The sequence below is a fragment of the Buteo buteo genome, chromosome 1 (genome assembly GCF_964188355.1).
Source record: "Buteo buteo chromosome 1, bButBut1.hap1.1, whole genome shotgun sequence".
Taxonomy (NCBI): Eukaryota; Metazoa; Chordata; class Aves; order Accipitriformes; family Accipitridae; genus Buteo; species Buteo buteo.
The window spans coordinates 78,644,237-78,662,020 of record NC_134171.1 but is presented as its reverse complement, the minus strand read 5'-3'; the positions used below and the strand labels follow the sequence as shown (position 1 = coordinate 78,662,020).

The following is a 17,784-nucleotide window of genomic DNA, read 5'->3' as shown; positions in this document are numbered from 1 at the left end:
ATAAAAACGATCATGCAGCTTTACAAATACATCTTCTTGTGTGCAGCACGTTTTTACTGCTGTTTGTCACACACTGAAGTATTCGGTCTCAAGAAGTGTTTAGAGCATGTCTTCTTAATGAATCCTATGAAAACGGAATGTAGGAGATGAAAGGCTGTTACAAGGCAGGTCCTGATGGAGCTGACCTGCTGTGGATTTTTGTCATTTGAGGCTAAGTTGTCTCTCTGAAAAGAATCTCATCCCATGCTGGTAATTTAATCAGTCAGAGCAATGGTAATATAAAGGCATAGCTTATATATGGAAAATATTGTATTATGTGGTAGATCATTGTTACAGCGTTCGAAAGCTTCTGAGGAGAATTGTAATATTTTGGCAAGAGTTCAAAATTCTCTTTCCTACAAGGAACAGGTTTGGTGGTTTTTTTTTCCTCTAACATGTCATTTTGAGGTTACATGGTAACATCTGTCAGAGCTATGCTAACCTCTGTCATCCAGCTGTTAAAATTGTGGTATTTTCCTTCCTTTTCCTTCTCTTTCCTCTCCTTTCTGCTTTCTCTTTCTCCTCCCTCAGAAGAAAAAAAAAAAACAACCCAACAAAAACCACCTCCTTTTATACTGAAACTTCAGGTGGAATGAAGTGGTTATAAAAGCATCTGTCAACACAGGAATAGTTTGCCAAGCCAAGTATTTGGGTTGGAAGTCATGCCTTCCCAACTGCTTGAAAACAGGAAGTATCTCTGTTAAGTGATGGATAGCTCTACTTTGCTGAGAGGAAGAAAAGGCTTTTTTTCTTTTTTTTTTCCTCCCCTTTCTTTTTCTTTCTTGCCTCTGGGCTAGTAAATGAGTTCTGCAGTTGTTCCATGTATGTAAAGAAAGACTCCTACAAAAATGTGTATATCGGTGCACATGTCTCTGTGTGTGTATATATGTGTGTGTGTGTGTGTGTATGAATATACAAACTAAAAAAAAAACCAAACCAAAACCAACAATCCACTTTGTACATGATCGGTCCCTGTCAGAAGCCAGCCCAGGCACATCTTATCCCAGTGATTCCTGTAAAGCTCTCAAAATCTGTCAGAAACAGCCTGCAGGATTGCAACGGCTCCTGGGTGATTAATTGCCAAAAGAGTCTGGTTCCAGGTTCCATTACATGTAATTGTTATCTTTTCTAAAGGGGTTCTTTTATTAAGCCCCCACCCCCCAAAAAAGAGCGAAAAAAAAAAAAAGAACTGACATTCCTGAGGTTTTGCACCTCTTAGACAGGAGCACGGAGGACTCACTTATGTAAACATACGCTGACGAGGGTGTGTTATGTTGTTTATTAGCTGATGATAGATATTTTTTTTTCTTCAGTTAAAATTAACTTTACTAAAAATCATTTAATTAGAAATGGGGAAGGAAGAGCTGCATAGCATTTAGAGGAGAAGAGGGGGAGTTCCAGTGCCTTCTCCACATCAAAACCTCTCTGTGAGACCCAGCAAGTGGCAAAGGACTACATCACTCCCGCTCCTTACCAAAATGGCAGGAAAAGAGTGAAAAATTGGGACGTCCTCCGTCTGTATGCCACTGCAGTAAGACTGCTCAGATTGGACATGGGGACAGAACAAGATCTTCTGTCTGAAATCTCCCTTGCAAAGGAAGCCAGCGCCGCAGCCCTGAGCCGAGACTCAGCCGCTCAGCACGGGTGCAAGGAGAGAGCGGCGCAGCTGCAGCCTGAACATGTAGAGAAAAAAAGGTCAGGCGCTGGTTTTTACAGAGTTTGTGACTTGAAAACATGTGTTTGAGTGTCCTGAAAATATGGGCAGCTTGTGTAGAATCTGCTATAAATTGCTTCAGTTTTTTCTGAGACCATATTCACAAAGCAGGGGTGAGGAAAGCCTGATTCCCTGTCGGTGCCTCCATGTCTTTGAATACACGTAAGAGGCTTGATTTGGAGCTGAATTTCTGTGGTGCCAAATTGGAATATCTGGAATTGTATCAGTAGGTTCGCTTGGATTTGCACGGCTTTTACTGCATTGAAAATGTGCTGTGATACTGACAGGTTTAGACTTTTATAGATGGAGGCCCGGGCAAAGCTTGGCTCCCAGTGAGCGCTGTAGTAATTTGTGCCAACTGGCCAATTTAACTGTTTGAAATATCAGGGGAAAAAAGCATGGAGATATGGGTTCTGCAGCTGCAGAGTATCTGCCTGCAGATGTTTCTGCCAAGAGAAGCGATTGTAAATCAGTTTCTTGAGATATTTTAATCCTATCTGAACAAAACCACATAAAAACGTGCTCTGGTATTGTCTGCATGGGCCAAGGAGCACATTGTTCCTCACAGTTGTGTTTACACGGTCTCATTGCTGCAACGAAACAAGTCTCCTCAAGTCTTCTTTCTCCATGATTCCCCTTGAATTAGCTATATTAATCAAACTCTTGTCAGTGGCAGGACTGTGATGTACAGCAGTTGGGACAGTGATTTTACTCTTATTTAAAAAATGGGAATACTTTGGTGCAGATTTGGAAATACAAGCCGAGCTTGTTTTTGCAGAGTTTTTCTCCTTCTGCATCCACAAGCAGTTTCTTTAGATGGTGGAGAGGCGGAAACCCTCCCACCCATCCCTCTTCCCCGCTGCCCCTTCTCCACGCGCGACCACGGCCGCCGTCTGGCGCGGGAGCGCAGCCCGTGGCGCAGGAGGGACGGTGGGACGTGAGCTCAGGAGGAGACGGGAGGGCACAGCAACCTCTTCCCTCAGCTGCATAGGCAAGATACAGCAGTGGAAGAATCAATCGCTGGCACTCCACGCTTGGTGCAATCTCCCCACAGGCAGAGGCACAGCTACCTCTAGTCCGGAGCAGCCCAAACCGCCACGGTTTGGCAGCGAGGTGAGGGCTGCAGTGCCGATGTGCCAGGCTTGCCGGCAGCGCTGCCGGGTGCCGGGGCGTACGAGCCGGCCGTGCGGCGGGCGCTGCGTGGTGGTGGCGCGGCGGTGGTGCTGGTTAGGGGCTGGGCCCACGGTGGGACCTCATCCACGCCCGACAGCAGATGTCAGGGAAAGAAAATAAAATCCAAAGCGGCTCCGAACGCTTTGGCGGTGGGGAGGCTCGATATGCTTTCGCGTCAACTCTAGAAATTTTTGCTTCCTTGAAGCACTTTTAGCGCTGCCTATTTATAACTTAGTTATCTAAGTAACACTTAGATCTGTTTAAAATCACTGCTGTTGGTGGAAATGACTGATTTGCTGTGAAACATGCAGAAGCAGGGTATGTCATTCAAGCAAGTCACACCAGTGGTTTCTGTTGAGTCAAGGCAGTCCTTTCCCCAGGTTTCATTTTTTAAGGGAAGATGAATTTGTTCTTTGTCTGCACACTGGAACTGCAGGGTAAACTGTGTTTTGCTGTAATGACTAAGAGACTGATTTGTAGTGATAGCTGAAGGTGTTAGTTCCTGTTGGTAGGCAGCAAAGAGAGCAATTCCAGAAGATACATTGAATTACACAGAAAAGTTTCCCTCTGCTGATAAGATGAACTGGAAATGGGTAAAAATCAGTGGTTGAAGGAAGAGGATTAACTAATGGTAGTAGACCTGGAGTATAAGCAAAGTGAGTAGATGAATCCTACACAAGCATGGGCATTTGACTGCTTAGCAGTGAAGGACAGATTACATTCTTCTTTTTCAGATGGTTAACTCTCCGTATCGCTTCATCTTGGCTTGGACTCGGATGATATAAACTGTCTCCCTGTTGAAGCTGGTTTACCGTTTGTCGGCGTATCAAACCACGTGTTCGTTCTCTGCCTTTAATTAGTACTTCTGGTTAATGCCTGAGTAAAATGTTCCCGCTGTGCTCACTGCCACTTGATAGTGCGCATTCTTCCTGAACACCTGCTGTCAAACCTATCATGTCTTTTCTTGTCAACTTGCACAATGCTCCAGGTCTTGAGCAAGACTGACATGATGGAAGGGTTGTACAGCCTGATATTTAGAAATCTATGTAGAAGGTGAAGTCTTTGCGTAGGGACTGATAACAAGAGGCTGCAACATTTTGTAAGAGCTAGTTTCCAATAATATCTAATAAAATTGTTTGCAAATGCAGTTTTGAAGTAGTGGGTATACTGTAGGTTAAAGAAGCAAAGTGCTCCACCCTGAGAGGAATTGTAGATGTTGTGTAACGACGACAGAGAGTAATCTGCACAAATCTTGGGAGAAGTACAAGGGTGGTGATCAGCAAACAAGTCATCAAAGAGGGGAACTGGTTAGAGATGTTGGCATGTGCTGACGGTGGTGACAGACGTTGGCACAGAAGGAAGAAGGTGGGGAGGAAGAGGAGTGTGGGGAAAGGGGCTCTTGGCAAGAAAAAAGCAGTATCGCTTGACTCGGGAGCCTGTAATTACAAGACTCCGGCCTTGTGACACAGCAAATAAGCGTGTCACCTGAAACAGAGGAATTCGAGGTTGCCTCCCGAAGCAGCTCGTGCCAGATGGAGGGGGAATGAAAACCTTATGGAGCAATAAAATTATCTCTCCACCGGACTGTGGTTTTTAAGTCCTTAACAGTGACAGTCTGATGTGTCTTTTCCCCTCGGCACTTTGTAATTCTGGTAATTAATCCATGGTTGCAAAAAGCTTCCAGTAGCCTGTCTAGCGAACAGGAAGGATGAGCTTCCCGTACTTGAAACTTTCAAAGATCCTAAAATGCCAAGCGCTTCCTGGTCTGTTGCGTTGGGAGCATGACCTGCTCTGGCACAGAGCGAGAACGAAAACATCAGGCACCGAGGTGAGCCTCAAAAGCGTAGGAGAAGCACCTTTGCGGGAGCTGACTTCACTCCTGCAAGAGATAAATGCGATGGCACAAGAAAGCCCTTTCATCGTTGTTAACAAATTCACTTCCTCAGCCTAGCTTTTACCTTAATACTTTCCACACTTGCAACACATCTGTCCTGACATGTGGGCAAACACACTGAAAGGATCTGACAAACAGTTGTTGCTTGCACAGACTACAGGAAGAATATGGCTGACTTAAAAATGCTTCAGATATGTTCAAATACTGTAATGGTGAAAGTAAAAAAAATTGCATTACCAAATTAGATAACAAGATATAGAGTACCACAACCAGGGTTCATAAATAGCAATTGTTAATTTAAGTTGGAAGGATTTAGTTACAAAGGAAACGGATCGTTCTGTTATTTCCAGTCCTCCCATTGTCATCTGTGGTCTAATCCCAACGGACTCCAAAGGCAGGATTAAACTTTTAGTTGCATTTTTTAGGTTCTGCATTAAATTAATTGTATTTACTTGAAAGGAAATGTCTTAGATTTAGTATAAAAATCTGTTCCTACTTGTGGAGATTGATTGCAGCGGAAAACATGCAGTAACATTGATTCTCCAGATGAACTTCGTTACCTGCTGAACCTACTTGCTTTCTCTCACACACCCTCAATATGCCGTTTACTGTGCAGCTTATGTTTTGCTATGCAAGTTACGTTTTGCTAATGAAAATTTTGTCAGTTTGCCACTTTTTTTTTTTTAATTGTATTTCTTTTTTCTAATGTCAGGTTACCCTCTTCCACCGTTTATGTATGACGTTTTGTTATAAGATCTGATTAAGAATGATTTTGATGAGTTAGGCATGGCTGTAGAAGTATGTCTGTAGGAAAGCTATTTTTTCTATCCCACGGGAAGCTCATCAGCTGGGTATGCTCCTGTCAGTCTTATAATTCTGCATTGTTTGACAATGGAGTTCTTGAAATGGCCAAGTATCCTTTGAAAAAGCTAACTAAAGATGGATGCTTTAAAAAAAAAAAAAAAAAAGGAAAAGAGGAGCAGGAAAATTAGCAAAGCCCTAAGGTTAATTCTAGTCCATTCTTAAGAGGAACCACAAATATTTTCCTGGCTTTACCTATTTAAGTTTTCTTTCCTGAAATAATTATCTCTGTAATTGCACACAAAATACACATTTTTTAACTAGCTATCTTTTCCAATGATATATTTTGAAGTAATACTCTATTTTAATTACTACAGAATGTAAGCATTTCTTTTTGAAAGGGGAGCAGTTTCTTCTTAATTAAAATGTGTTTTTGCTGTTGATGATATTATGTATTACGTGACGATTATCCCACTTGCCTAGTGCTCCCCTGAAGAATATTGCATCTGTGTACCACTAGTAACCTTTCAGTGCCTGTACACTTAGACCCCTTTCGTAACTGTTGTGGTAACAACAAAAAAATTACATAAACTTGCAAAAGAATTGCTTAATGGTATGAAGTATTCTGGTTTCTACCAAAACCCCAATTACTTAATTTTGTGCCCTTCCTGGCCTACATAAATTATGCAACCCTCACATCTCAACATCAGTGAATTATGTAGCTCTGCGCACACATCAATTAATTTTGGCCCCATCAACTTCCCACCTTCTGTGTGCTCCTAGCCTCAAATCAGTTTTGCATCTCCCAGCCGCGAGCAGTTAATTTTGTACTCCCGGCAGCTCATATCTGCCTGAACCTGCAGCCCGGCTTCAACTCTTCACCCTCCCCCACCTGCCTCTCCTCCTGCACAGCCAAGCCACCGCCTTCTCCTGCCGAATTCCTCCTCCTCCTCCTCGTCCTCCTCTTCCTCCTCCAGCGAGCATCAATCCCAGGCGGCTTCACCTCCCTCCTCGCCAACGGGTCAGCACCGGATCCCAACGCGCCCCGCGGGCAGCCGGGCTGGTCCGGAGGTGACCTGGGTGTCCTTATCGTTCTCCGCGTGATTTCCGAAGTGCAAATTGCAAGAGCGAAGCTCCGTCTTCTGGAACGGCCTGCGAAAGCCATGGCGCGCTTGGAGCGACCGACCTCCAAAACCCTTCCCGTGGGGAAGCCCGTGTCACGCGACGCCCCGCTGAGAAGAGAAACAGCTTCTACGTCTGTAAAGGCAGCGGCGTTGAGGAAAAAGGTGATGCCGGCGTCCATCAAACTCAGCGCTGCTGCCCGCAGCAGAAGGAAGCACGACCTGGGCCTTGGTGGTAGAGCTGACACCGCTGCTGCCGGTGTCCACACCAAATGCCATGGTAAGCTTCTCTAAGCAACCCCAAAACCTTCCTCATCTTCCTCCAGAGGGAACTTCAGTGTGCAAAAACGTCAAGAGGGGGATCTTCTTCCCGTATTACCTATCTCTACATGCAGCTCAGTTCCGAGCCCTGCGTTATTTTGGCCAAAAAGGAAAAGTATCTCCACGAGAAGTACGCCGAGAACAAAAGCCTGAGAGGGCAACGTGACGAACGAGGACGGCCTCGACTTGCCGTTGCCCTCCGATCGCTTTCGGACCAGCGGGCAGCAGAGCAGCTCTGCAGCCCACCTACCGCCTCTCGCCGGGGATTTGCCCCTTCCTCACTCTCTCCCTCTGCTTTTAGTTCCTCAGGAGCGTAGAGCGGAGGGGGCCGGCGGCTTGCCAAAGGGACAAGGGTGGTGACAGCAGAGCGAGAACCGGTCGGGCTGTGCCCGGGGTCACCACATTTCCCATCCGGCTGGACTGTCGGGAGGGCTGGTGGAGACCGGCTCTCAGTTCAGTCTGCTTTTCTCTCCGGGGGCCGGAGGGAATTTGACTCTTCTCTCAAGCGAGGTTACAGAATATTTTCTCTCCTCTCCTTTTTGTCTATGTATATTTAAGCAGCGAGCGCTGCAGAGACCGACTTGTGCTTTTTTTGTACGGTTCCCAGCACATCTGGCCGTCTTGGATAAGGTCCCTAGGCCTGATTGTAGCAAAAAGTAATGATAGCGTGTTTAAAACTTGGGCCTCCGACTATGACTATATATAAAACGCAAAGCATTTGGGACGAACTGGAGGAAATACAATTTTTAGTAACTGAGCAAAAAAAATATATTCACTGTTTTACATCTGCAGTTGTGCTTTGCAAGCGTGGGTGCTCCGTCGCGTTAGAAGACCGTGTCTCAGAACTGAAAGCCGACGCAACGCAGGGGAGCACTTGCTCCAGCTGATTGGCATCAAGCATTTTTCCTGTCCCACTTGCACAACAGCCATGGTCATTCATCAGTGTGAAGCTAAGCTGGCTCTAGAAAACATTCTAATTATCTAGGCGTCCTGATTAAACCTGCCTTGATTTAAAAGAGGCACACCACCGTACTCATGTGAACATTTCTTGTTTCTTCTAAATAATAGAATTAGCTATGGGCATTTCCTTAAGAGCATGCAGAATGCAATTGCAGTATAATTCCTCTCCCTCCAAGCCTAGTCTTGAAACATGCAAATTTCTCTTTCAAGTGTGTTGGCAAAAAATGGCAATATCCTGATACACGCATGATTTAGACGGTGAATTACACACTGGTTGAGTTATCATCAGTGGGTTGAGTTCTTTGGTGAATGTATCAAGAGTGCTGTGAAAAGAGCGCAGTCTGCTGAGGAGACATCAGTGGATGGCTTGGTTCTCGCTCTCTTTAGTAGGGATCCAGTGTTGGCTGCTGCCAGGGACAAGGTACAGGGCTGGATACGGACCTTTAGTCTTCCCAGTACAGCCTTGCTATATCCTTAGATAGCTCGATGTAACACACTGCGGTGCCGTGCGCTTTCTGCTGAGCGTTTTCATGTTCTGTTTTAAAAATAACAAGACATCTCTTAACATTCAGGATACATTTTTCCACTCTGAAGCGCCACAACAGTCTTTTTAAAGAAACTCTAGGAAGGGTGTTAACTTGATCAATGCTGTGCAGGAAGGAAAGCTCTTTCCTACTATTTTTTCAGCATGACTTTCACTGACATGATCAGGCTGGGAAAAGACTTATTGGCTGACAGCCCAGGACAGCCATGCAATATCTCTAGTCATCTGGAACTCAAACTACTCTGCCCAAGGGAGAACCATAACATAAAAACAATTTAGGTTACATGCTGAATCTTATAAACATTGTTCGGTTTTTAAAAAATAGTTTAAATACTACTTATGTGCATTTGCTATGCACAGGTTGGGTTTTTTTCAAATGTCAAGTAAGAAAGGCTGGCAGGGTTTTTACTTTTTTACTGTAGGCGGTTTTCAAAAATCTTGGAGATTTTTAAAAATACAGGGAAATGAGCTTCCTCTTTTCTCATAAATTTAAGAACTTGGTTTCTCCTATGTATGGGATACAAATTGTTTTCTATGTAGATAATGTTTACTTTTTGACCCCATCCGGAAAGCATAGCGTCACAGAAGCGCTGGTTGGAGGGGGCTTCCAGAGGCCCTGCGGTCCCCCTCCCACACAACACGGGACTATCACCAGCACCAGATCGGGGAGGGCTTGGCTTTGTCTGGCCGAGCCACAAAACCGCCAAGGACAGAGTTTCCACAGCCTCCCTGATGACCTGCCCTGAGGCTGCACTTCTCTTGTAGAGATTTTTTTCCTCCCATCCAGTCTGAACCCTCCACGCTGCCCTTTGTGGCTGTTGTCCCCTCTTACGTTGCCTGTCGCTGCTGCCCAGAGTTTGCTCTGTCACCTTCCCACCTCCCTGGTGTATATATAATCTGAGTAACCCTCGGAAACCAAAGTGCAAGGGCCAATATATGCGTATGAAACTGCAAAGTTGGGGCCTTAGCTTGTAACTGTATTCATCTGCTGAATTTTCAGTTGTCTTGTGGCACAAGAGAAGGAAAAACCAGTGTTAATAGATGCTAAAATGTATTAACTACAGTGCTTTTGCAAGTCTATGTTTTTTTCTTTCCCTTTTTGAAGCTAAGCATCACTGGCCTCTGCCTATTGTTACCTTATTTTGCATTAAAAACTGTCAGAGTAATCTGCTCTTCTGTAAGTATGTGCAGCTCTAATAATTTGGGATAAAGGAACATGAATCCAGAATGTAAGCTTCACTTCAAAAAATCTTTTTTTCTCCCCTTGTTGTCTTGATTGAAGATCTGAACTTGGGATGTGTCCATTGCCACCTGTCCTTCTGCCAAGTCCTAACATTCCAGCACACCTTGCAACAAGCCTAAAATTATTATTTTAGGAAAATGACTATGGTTCCTTTGTGATTCCTTTTTTCCATGAACTGGTATTTCTCAAGCTGAGTAGCCTTACTGTCTTTTCAGCAACTGATCCATTCTAATGTAGGAGAATATCCCTTCTTGCACATAGCTTGATTGTTCTTGTGCAGCTTCTTGCTTTTGCTGAAATTGTTGGTTATTTGGTGGCATTGTTTTTAATTGAGTTGTGGTTTTTGCTTTCTTGATGTGATGTGCCATGTGCTATAACTTCTTCTGTGATGCTTTCGTTGCAGGCCTTGCTGAGACCAGGACGAATAGACAGAATTATCTATGTGCCGTTGCCAGATGCAGCCACCCGTGGGGAGATCTTCAAACTTCATTTCAAGTCCATGCCAGTCAGTGACGAAGTCTGCTTAGCAGAGCTCATTCAGCGCACAGAGAAGTACTCAGGAGCAGAGGTAAAACTTTCTGAATGGTAATGTCCATGGAGTCAGTGCACAAAATTGTGTTTTTGAAATTGAAATTAAGTATCATCCAGATATCATCCCTTGAGTCTTCTCAAAGTGGTGGGGGGAATTATGAAAGAGAATGTTAGAGAGATTTCTATGTTTCTGCTCAGAAAACAGAATACAATGTGGGGCTTTTTTCTTTCAAGATCTCCATCAGAGAATTGTTGCCAGGTGAAGGGCCTTTTCCAGAGTGAGCCTTAGTACTATCATGGTGACCTTATTAAGGATGTGGTGCCAGGAGGAGTGGAGGGAGGTCGGGGCAAGTGCCCCCAGACTGCCCAGGTAGTTCACCTGGGTCTCCTCACATCCCCAGGGATCTTTTGCATTGAGGATTGTGACTGAGAGCCTCAGGTGGAGGGAGGACAGAGTTATGAGACAGTGTAGGGGAATTGCAAGGGAGTCACTGATCACTTTGAAGCTCGTGTTTTCCTATTCCATATGTTCAAGACCCCACAGCAGCACTTATTGTTATAGCTCGTTGCTATTAGTTAGTCAGCTTCTGACAATGGACGTCAGACAATTATTTCCTGTCTTGGGTAGAAGGAGAAACTTTTGCAGATGTTGCTGCCTGGCCGTTGTAATAAGCATTGGTACGTTAGTGGTCACCAGTCTGCTCCCTGAATATTATTCATGTCAGTGTCTCGTGAAAGGGTATTTCATTCTTTCCTCATTTTGATTAATTGAAAGTAATTATATTACTTCAGAAATTCAAAGAATGTTATTAAGGTTGCCAGTTGGAGCTCTTAAAAGGTATGAAATACCAGAATTAAAATTTCCACCTTGCTGTAGCCAGTCTTACCGTATGCATTACCGCACCATCTTTAGTTACATAGTCACCCACTACTTTTTCCATAGCAGAGTGGAGAATGTGATGTGCTTGCCTCAGCTCCCCCATCTTTCTGTGTGCAGTTTACAAGGGCAGGGAAATAAGCTAAACTTTTGTCTTGGTCCAAAAGAGAGGGTGACTGTGGAGTATTTGTGTGATTCCTATAATGCTGAAGGCCCTTCTCAACTGAACGGTCATTGGATAGGCTCCCAGGGAAGACCTTCGCTCATTGAGCTATCACTTAAACGCGGGTATATTGTAAAATGCTGCATTGCCTACTAGGAACCTCTGGCTGGTGAGGGCACGGCTGTGAGCACTCCAGATCCAAGGGATGGGGTCAGACCTTGCCATACGCAGGAGCAGTGTCTGGGCTAGCCTCCAGGCTCATTCCGGGAAGCTGTGTCACGGCAGACACCAAAGTCAAATCCGCAAGAGCTTTCCTCCTCCACAGCACAGGACAAACTGTGCTCTGGGAATGAATGAATGAAAGCTGCGTAGTGAGCAAAGCTGTTTTGTGTAGCACATCTTTTTGCCGCAGAATGTGGGATCTCATAATGAAAAAAAGGCAATAATAAAAAGGACTGCAGGCTTAAATGTTGGTCTGGAAAACTGTCGCAGCTCTACTGCCTCCACGCTTTGGAGTAGTGACTTGAAAAAGTACTATGTTTTTATCCAGATGTCAGTGATATGACTTTTGCTGCCCTGGGAAAATTTATCTGCCCCTGGCTGAGTTACAAGCCTCCAAAAACATAAATATAAACATATCCTCTGTTGTGTATGGAAACTGTCTTCTTACCAGGCAACAACTTAATGCTCATATTTCAGAAACTCCAAGCATATGGGGATTTCCTTTGGATATGGATCAGCTGAGGCTCTAGTGGTGAATTCCTGTGCCTAGTTGATAATGAGTCACAAATGTCTTGGTGCTGGCTTTGTACAGAACCAAAAATAAGTTAATGGGTCATTGAATGCAGCTACAGGCTAGTTGCAGGGGGAAGAAAGCCTGCCTGTCTGTAATACGGCATTTCTCATGAATTTTGTTCTTTTGCATCATTGAAAGAATTATAATAACTGGGATGTAAAGAGTAAATACAGAAAAAGCCTCAGTCAGTGTTCCTTGGAAGAATGTATAAAAAGTCTTGACAGTTGGCACGCACAGTGGCCAGTTTCATTAAAGCCTTTTCTTCCTAGTGTCTCCAGCTTCCCAGCTTTACAAATAGTTTCCGCTGTTGAATGGCAAGTTCCCATTCCACTGTTCTACCCTTTGTTTAGAAAAAGAAATGGAAAATGCTTCGTTTTGTGACTAGAAGATGCTGTATGAATAGGGAGTTGCGTGTAAAGATGTGTTGAATCATCCTGACATGAGCTGAATAAACAGCAAGTAAAGTGGATAGTTCAGTATGCATCTGGCTTCCAACTTGGCCTTTTTTCAGATCAGATATTTGTATCTTTTTGCCTGTCATCACTTATGACCAGTTATCTCTATTTACCTGCTGGATGTACGTTTCTCTTAATAAGTACCTTTAAAGATATATCAAGATAGCAAAATAGGGTGATTACTTTCCACTGTTCCATGTGAGAGAAGATGGAAGATAATTTATGAGGGTGAATTACAATTTCCTTCTCTCATGTGTAAGTGGAGTTTAATGTAAAGAAAAACGTGCATTAGAGGAGCAATTTCTGTACAGTTAGCTTTTATTATGCTAATAGTATAGGTCAAACAAAGCCTCAGCTTCCTAGAAATATTTGGGTTTGAGTTTGATCTCCATTTCCAGGCCCTTCTGAAGCAGTGCTCTGTGGCAGTGCTTGAGGCTTTTCTTCAGGGATCCTTCAGTATCTGTAAATCAGGAAAGTCAGAAATTGTTTTTAGAGGTTTCTGAAAAGCAAGGTTTGGCCTCGGAGCTGATGTTGACATCAAGGATCATTCCCTCCTCCCTTTAAGGCAACTTCTGTGGCTGCATCTCTGCCCTGAAGGTACCTGCCTTTTCCCAGGAGCACCTCAAGCTCTTTTTAGCCGAGCCGGCGTGACGGAGCTGTGCGCAGGGTAGGGCTGGTTGCTGCAAGGACAGCTCTGCAGTAACCGTACGTCTCGTTCGTCCTCGCACGCAAGCCGGCAGGTTTCACCGCTGTGGCGGAGGAGCAGTCAGAACTGCTCTTGTCTTTGCCCCCAGCTTTTTGGTCTAGGAAATTTCTACTGAAGGCCGTGGCCAGGCAGCTGATGCCTGGCATGGTTCAGCAGGAGGCTGTGCTGGGCTGTGCTGCACCGCTGGCCTCACCGGCACCTCCAGATGCTGTAGCCTTAGCAAGGAGCATTGGTAGGCACGGAGGAGAAGTCTCTGGTCCTTGAAAGTAATAAAAATGGTTCAAACAACAAGTGTCGTGCTGCATCGAAACTTTCATAAGGTTTATTCTAGTGTTCCTGCATTTTATTTGGGGCTAAATTGCAAGAGATCCAACTTTTATAAAACTGATCTTTTTTTTTTAGTGGTTTTATGTAATTGGGATGTCTTCACTCTGAGGTTGTTCAGTTTGATCATAGCTTTTTCCTAGAGCATTTTCACTGTTATACTTCATGCTGAGAATTCTTATCTGTTTGATTTCTCACTGTGCTTTTTATAAAGTACGATTAGTTAAAGATCCAACCACAGAAGTACTTAAGAGCAATGTTTTAAAGTGCAAGCCGTGTGAGTTCTTTGGGTCTCATTTGCTTGCTTTCACGGTGCTGCTACAGCCATCTTGCTTTAGGAAAGATGGGCCTTCCACAAACTCAGGTGCTCTACTTTTTTAATTTGGGGTTCAGATTAGGTTTTTTCATAATTACTGGCTGCTCTCTGTTATAATACAAAACACCAATAGTCTCAATGTACTTTCTAGTGCAAGTAAGAACAAAATCACGTGGACAGTATCTGATAGGAAATTGCTTGTCCTGTAATTTTTAAATTATACCTTGTCTCAAACAGAAAAGAAGAAAGGTTGTAGCTGGAACATGCCTTGGCCTAGAGGAAGGACACCTACCTTTATAAATGCAAAGACTGATGTCTTTATTAGACCTGCGTGGGAAAAAAAAGATTGTATCGTTTGCCTTTACAAATTAAGTGGGTGTGCCTGTCTTCAAATCCTTGGAGTCTGCTCTGCGAAAAGGGACGAGCAAGGGATGAAGACAGTGTTTCCCCACTGTAGGAATATTTTATTCCAGAAAGCAGGTGATAAAAAGGAAAAGAAAGCAAGTAGAGTGAGGGACCTTCTTTTATTGTCTGAGCCCCAGTCAGATTATGTTTTTGTTACAGTTTAGAAGGCAGTAGCAGAGAGTGAGGTTTTAGGCAGAAACTGAAATCAAGCGTTGAGTTGTTCTGAGTTTAAAGTTGGTTAGAAGTAATAAAAAAATAAATGTTCTGGGTATGATGACAATATTCTTAAGACAAGTGTGCTTATAAAAGTAAGCTAATGGGACTGACTGCTTTTAAATTGGTGGAAAGCAGGTCATGGTGAAAGCGAAGGCTGGCATTGTTTCTATAGTATTATCAGTTTCCATGCTTACAGGACACAATAGTAAAGTGGGAATCTGGGAACCTGTAAATCTTTCATTGGTTCTTAGTTGAAGTAGAATAGTTAATGTAAAAAATATCTTTCTCACTTTGCAATAACTCTCAATGGGAACACAGAGAATGAAGGGGGAAAAAAGCAAGCCAATGAAGGTTTGCTCTGGCTCAAATGAGAGCGTATTTGATGCCAAAAAGTATCTTTGCAGCAGCATACTAACTCGAATCAGCTAAAGCCTTTCACTCTTTAAATATGTATTCCAAAACATGCATGTTCTTGTTTACCAGGTACTGACATATTTAAACTGTAAACTTTAATAAAAAACCACCCCAAATAACCAAAACCTCCCCAAACTCCTCTCTTTCTTATAGAGGAAGGTACCAACTGCAAAAGAAGTGATGATGCATTCCATCATAGGTGTACAGGAGGGTAAACAGTCTTTTAAGAGATTGGGAAAAAAATGTGTCTTTAGTAAAGAGCACCTACAGTAAAGGTGAGAGAGGGCTTAGATATAGGGCGGAAAAAAGGACATCCGACAAATTAGGGTGTGTCATCTTTGTTACATCTAGTTTTCCATGAAGGAAAAGATCGTCCAAACTTAAGGGAAAGGCTTTCTGCTTAACATTTTTAAAGGGCAATGAATCTAATCCTGTACAGTAGCCTAAAAAGAGACACGGGCTTTGGGGAGTGAAGGTATCATAAAATAATAAAAAAAAAGAGTGAAGTTTCTGTATGGGAAACAAAAAAACAGTAGACCCTTCAAATCATGTCCTGGCTAAAGCTCACGGGTTTAGTTTTTAAACACAAACATGTTTGTTCCTTTTATGCTTAGTTATGCTAGATGCAGATTGTGTTCAGTTCCCATTGAATTCAACAGGTGTTGAAGGTCCTTAACACATCATGCCTTAGGACTGGGCTCTCAGATTTTGAACTTCTAAGATACCACAAAAAAACCCCATGCGTATGACTCATCAGAAATGTGTGATTTGAAAATACACTTTGGTCGTTAAAGCATCTGTGTCTCAAATACTCTGGCCTGACTCTGCTGGGCAGCCTTTACTTCTGAAGGAGTTCTGCTTAGCTCCGCACCAGGATACGGTATTACAGTGAAATGCAATTTTCAAAGTGAGGAACGCCGTCAAATTGAAACGCAGCAAGATTAAGGCCTCGGATGAACCTCTGAAGTTTCTCTTGGAATGATGCAGAGGATCTGTTAATTTATATCACTCATTGAAAAGTGAATATTTTTGTGTGGGTGGGTGAGAAAAAGAGTCTCAGCCTTCATCCAATACGGGTAATATGGGATCCCTGCCTTCCTACACCCATTTGTCAGTGCTGAGGATGTGCTTGGCACAGGTGGCTGGAAGGTGAGGAAATACCTGGCATTCGGAATGTTTTCCGAATGTCAATGTTTGGGATAAACGAGATGAATCACCGGAAAGGAAATAACTAACTACACAGGACTTCCCATGGGATTTTGCTTACTGCTGGTCTCGCAAGAACCTCGTACGTGCAGAATGTGCTTGGGCAGATTGGGAACGAGGGCAGCGCGAGCGTCTGGGTAATCACTCGTTGACATGGCGGTGCTGACCCGCAGCAGTTTGTGGTGGTGTGCCGCCTCTCCCCGCTCTCCTTTTTAGTCACTTGAGACAGATCTGGTTCCCCTCGCGCATTTTTCAGAGACGGGGTGGAGAGTTTGTTGCCCTAAGTGGGCCGATTTTTATCGCGTCTTGTCTCAGCTGAGACCCAATAAAGTACTGTGTGCATTCACCGTATGAGTATATAAAGCATGGTTGGCAATTGGCACATTTGTGCAACGTGTAAGGTTTGGTGTGCGGGAGAGTGTTTGCACTGAAATTTATGCATGGCTAGCTCAACTGGGAAAGAACTTTTTATCCTTCAGTGAGATAATGATTTGCTAATAGTTTAATCAAGCAGAGGAGATTTAATGCATCTGGCTGAAGGGATATTAGCGTTTCCGAAAAGGTCAGACCCATTAATAGCTCAGGAGGATACAGTCAAAACTGCTTCCTAAGTAACTTGAAGAACAGTGATCCTCAGAGGAACTTGGGGAAAATGCCAGAGGGAATTTGAATGAGCCCCCAGGCGAGCACCAAACTGTGTAGAGGTATGAAATTTAGCCTGCTTCTCAAACCTGAGATTTTCTTCTTCTGTACGGCCCAAAGAGCTGAACGTTTTGATTCCTTAAATGCTGAAACACTTAGGGTGCGGGAACATCTTACAGCTAATTCCAATATGTCTTTTTCTTCCTTTCTGTGTCTTCATTATCTATTTTAATGGCATCGTCCCTCCGGGTTCTGCAAATGAACACTTGTGTTTGCTTTTGTCCTCCCTGTGCTTTTGAAGAGTTGTTTCTTGTCGCACGCCTGTTCGGAGAAAGAACCCGCAACGGGAGCATCACTTGTGTCAGGGGTAAGCGATCCTCTGGCAACGGGGCCGCTCACTTCCGATGAGCTTTTATAAACCAGCTGTAGCTTCACCAAACCAGCCGAGGCCACGGGAGATGCCTGCGTTTACCGGCAGTGCCGACTGTGCTGTTTGCCTCCCTCCCCTGCCCTTGCCTTCCCTTTTCCGCGCTACCTTCCCCGCGGCGGAGTTACCGGGAGCTCCCCTTTTGTTGTTGTGGAGTTGGGGAGTGCGTTGCCAGCACGGCGGGCGACTGTTGAGCTGTCACCGAAACACAGGCTTATAAAAGAGGGACCTAGACTGATACTCTGTCAGCCAGCTTCACTTGCCCTCCGCTCTTGCCTGTGGCTTAGCTGCTTTATTGTCCTGGTTTTGGCTGTAATTCCCAGCAATGGAAAAACATGTTGCTCTTTAGAAGCAGATGGGAATTCATTCCTGAAGGAAAAAATATGTCTCTTTAGGCTACTGCTATTGTTTTCTTTTAGTTTTATTTTTTGCCTGTGAGTTATTTCTAGCAACTTTTAATTTAATTCATTCTTTTTTTTTCTTTTTTTTTTTTTAA

At 43.9% G+C, this 17,784-nt stretch overlaps 1 protein-coding gene across 1 annotated transcript in view; it reads left to right on the top strand.

Annotated features, from left to right (window-relative positions):
* Window positions 1-17,784, top strand: part of AFG2A (AAA ATPase AFG2A) — a 208,260-nt gene that overhangs the window by 154,255 nt on the left and 36,221 nt on the right. The window contains exon 15 of the mRNA XM_075036893.1: window positions 10,214-10,378. Within this exon, the coding sequence (XP_074892994.1) occupies window positions 10,214-10,378 (165 nt within the window). The remainder of the gene's footprint in view (window positions 1-10,213; window positions 10,379-17,784) is intronic.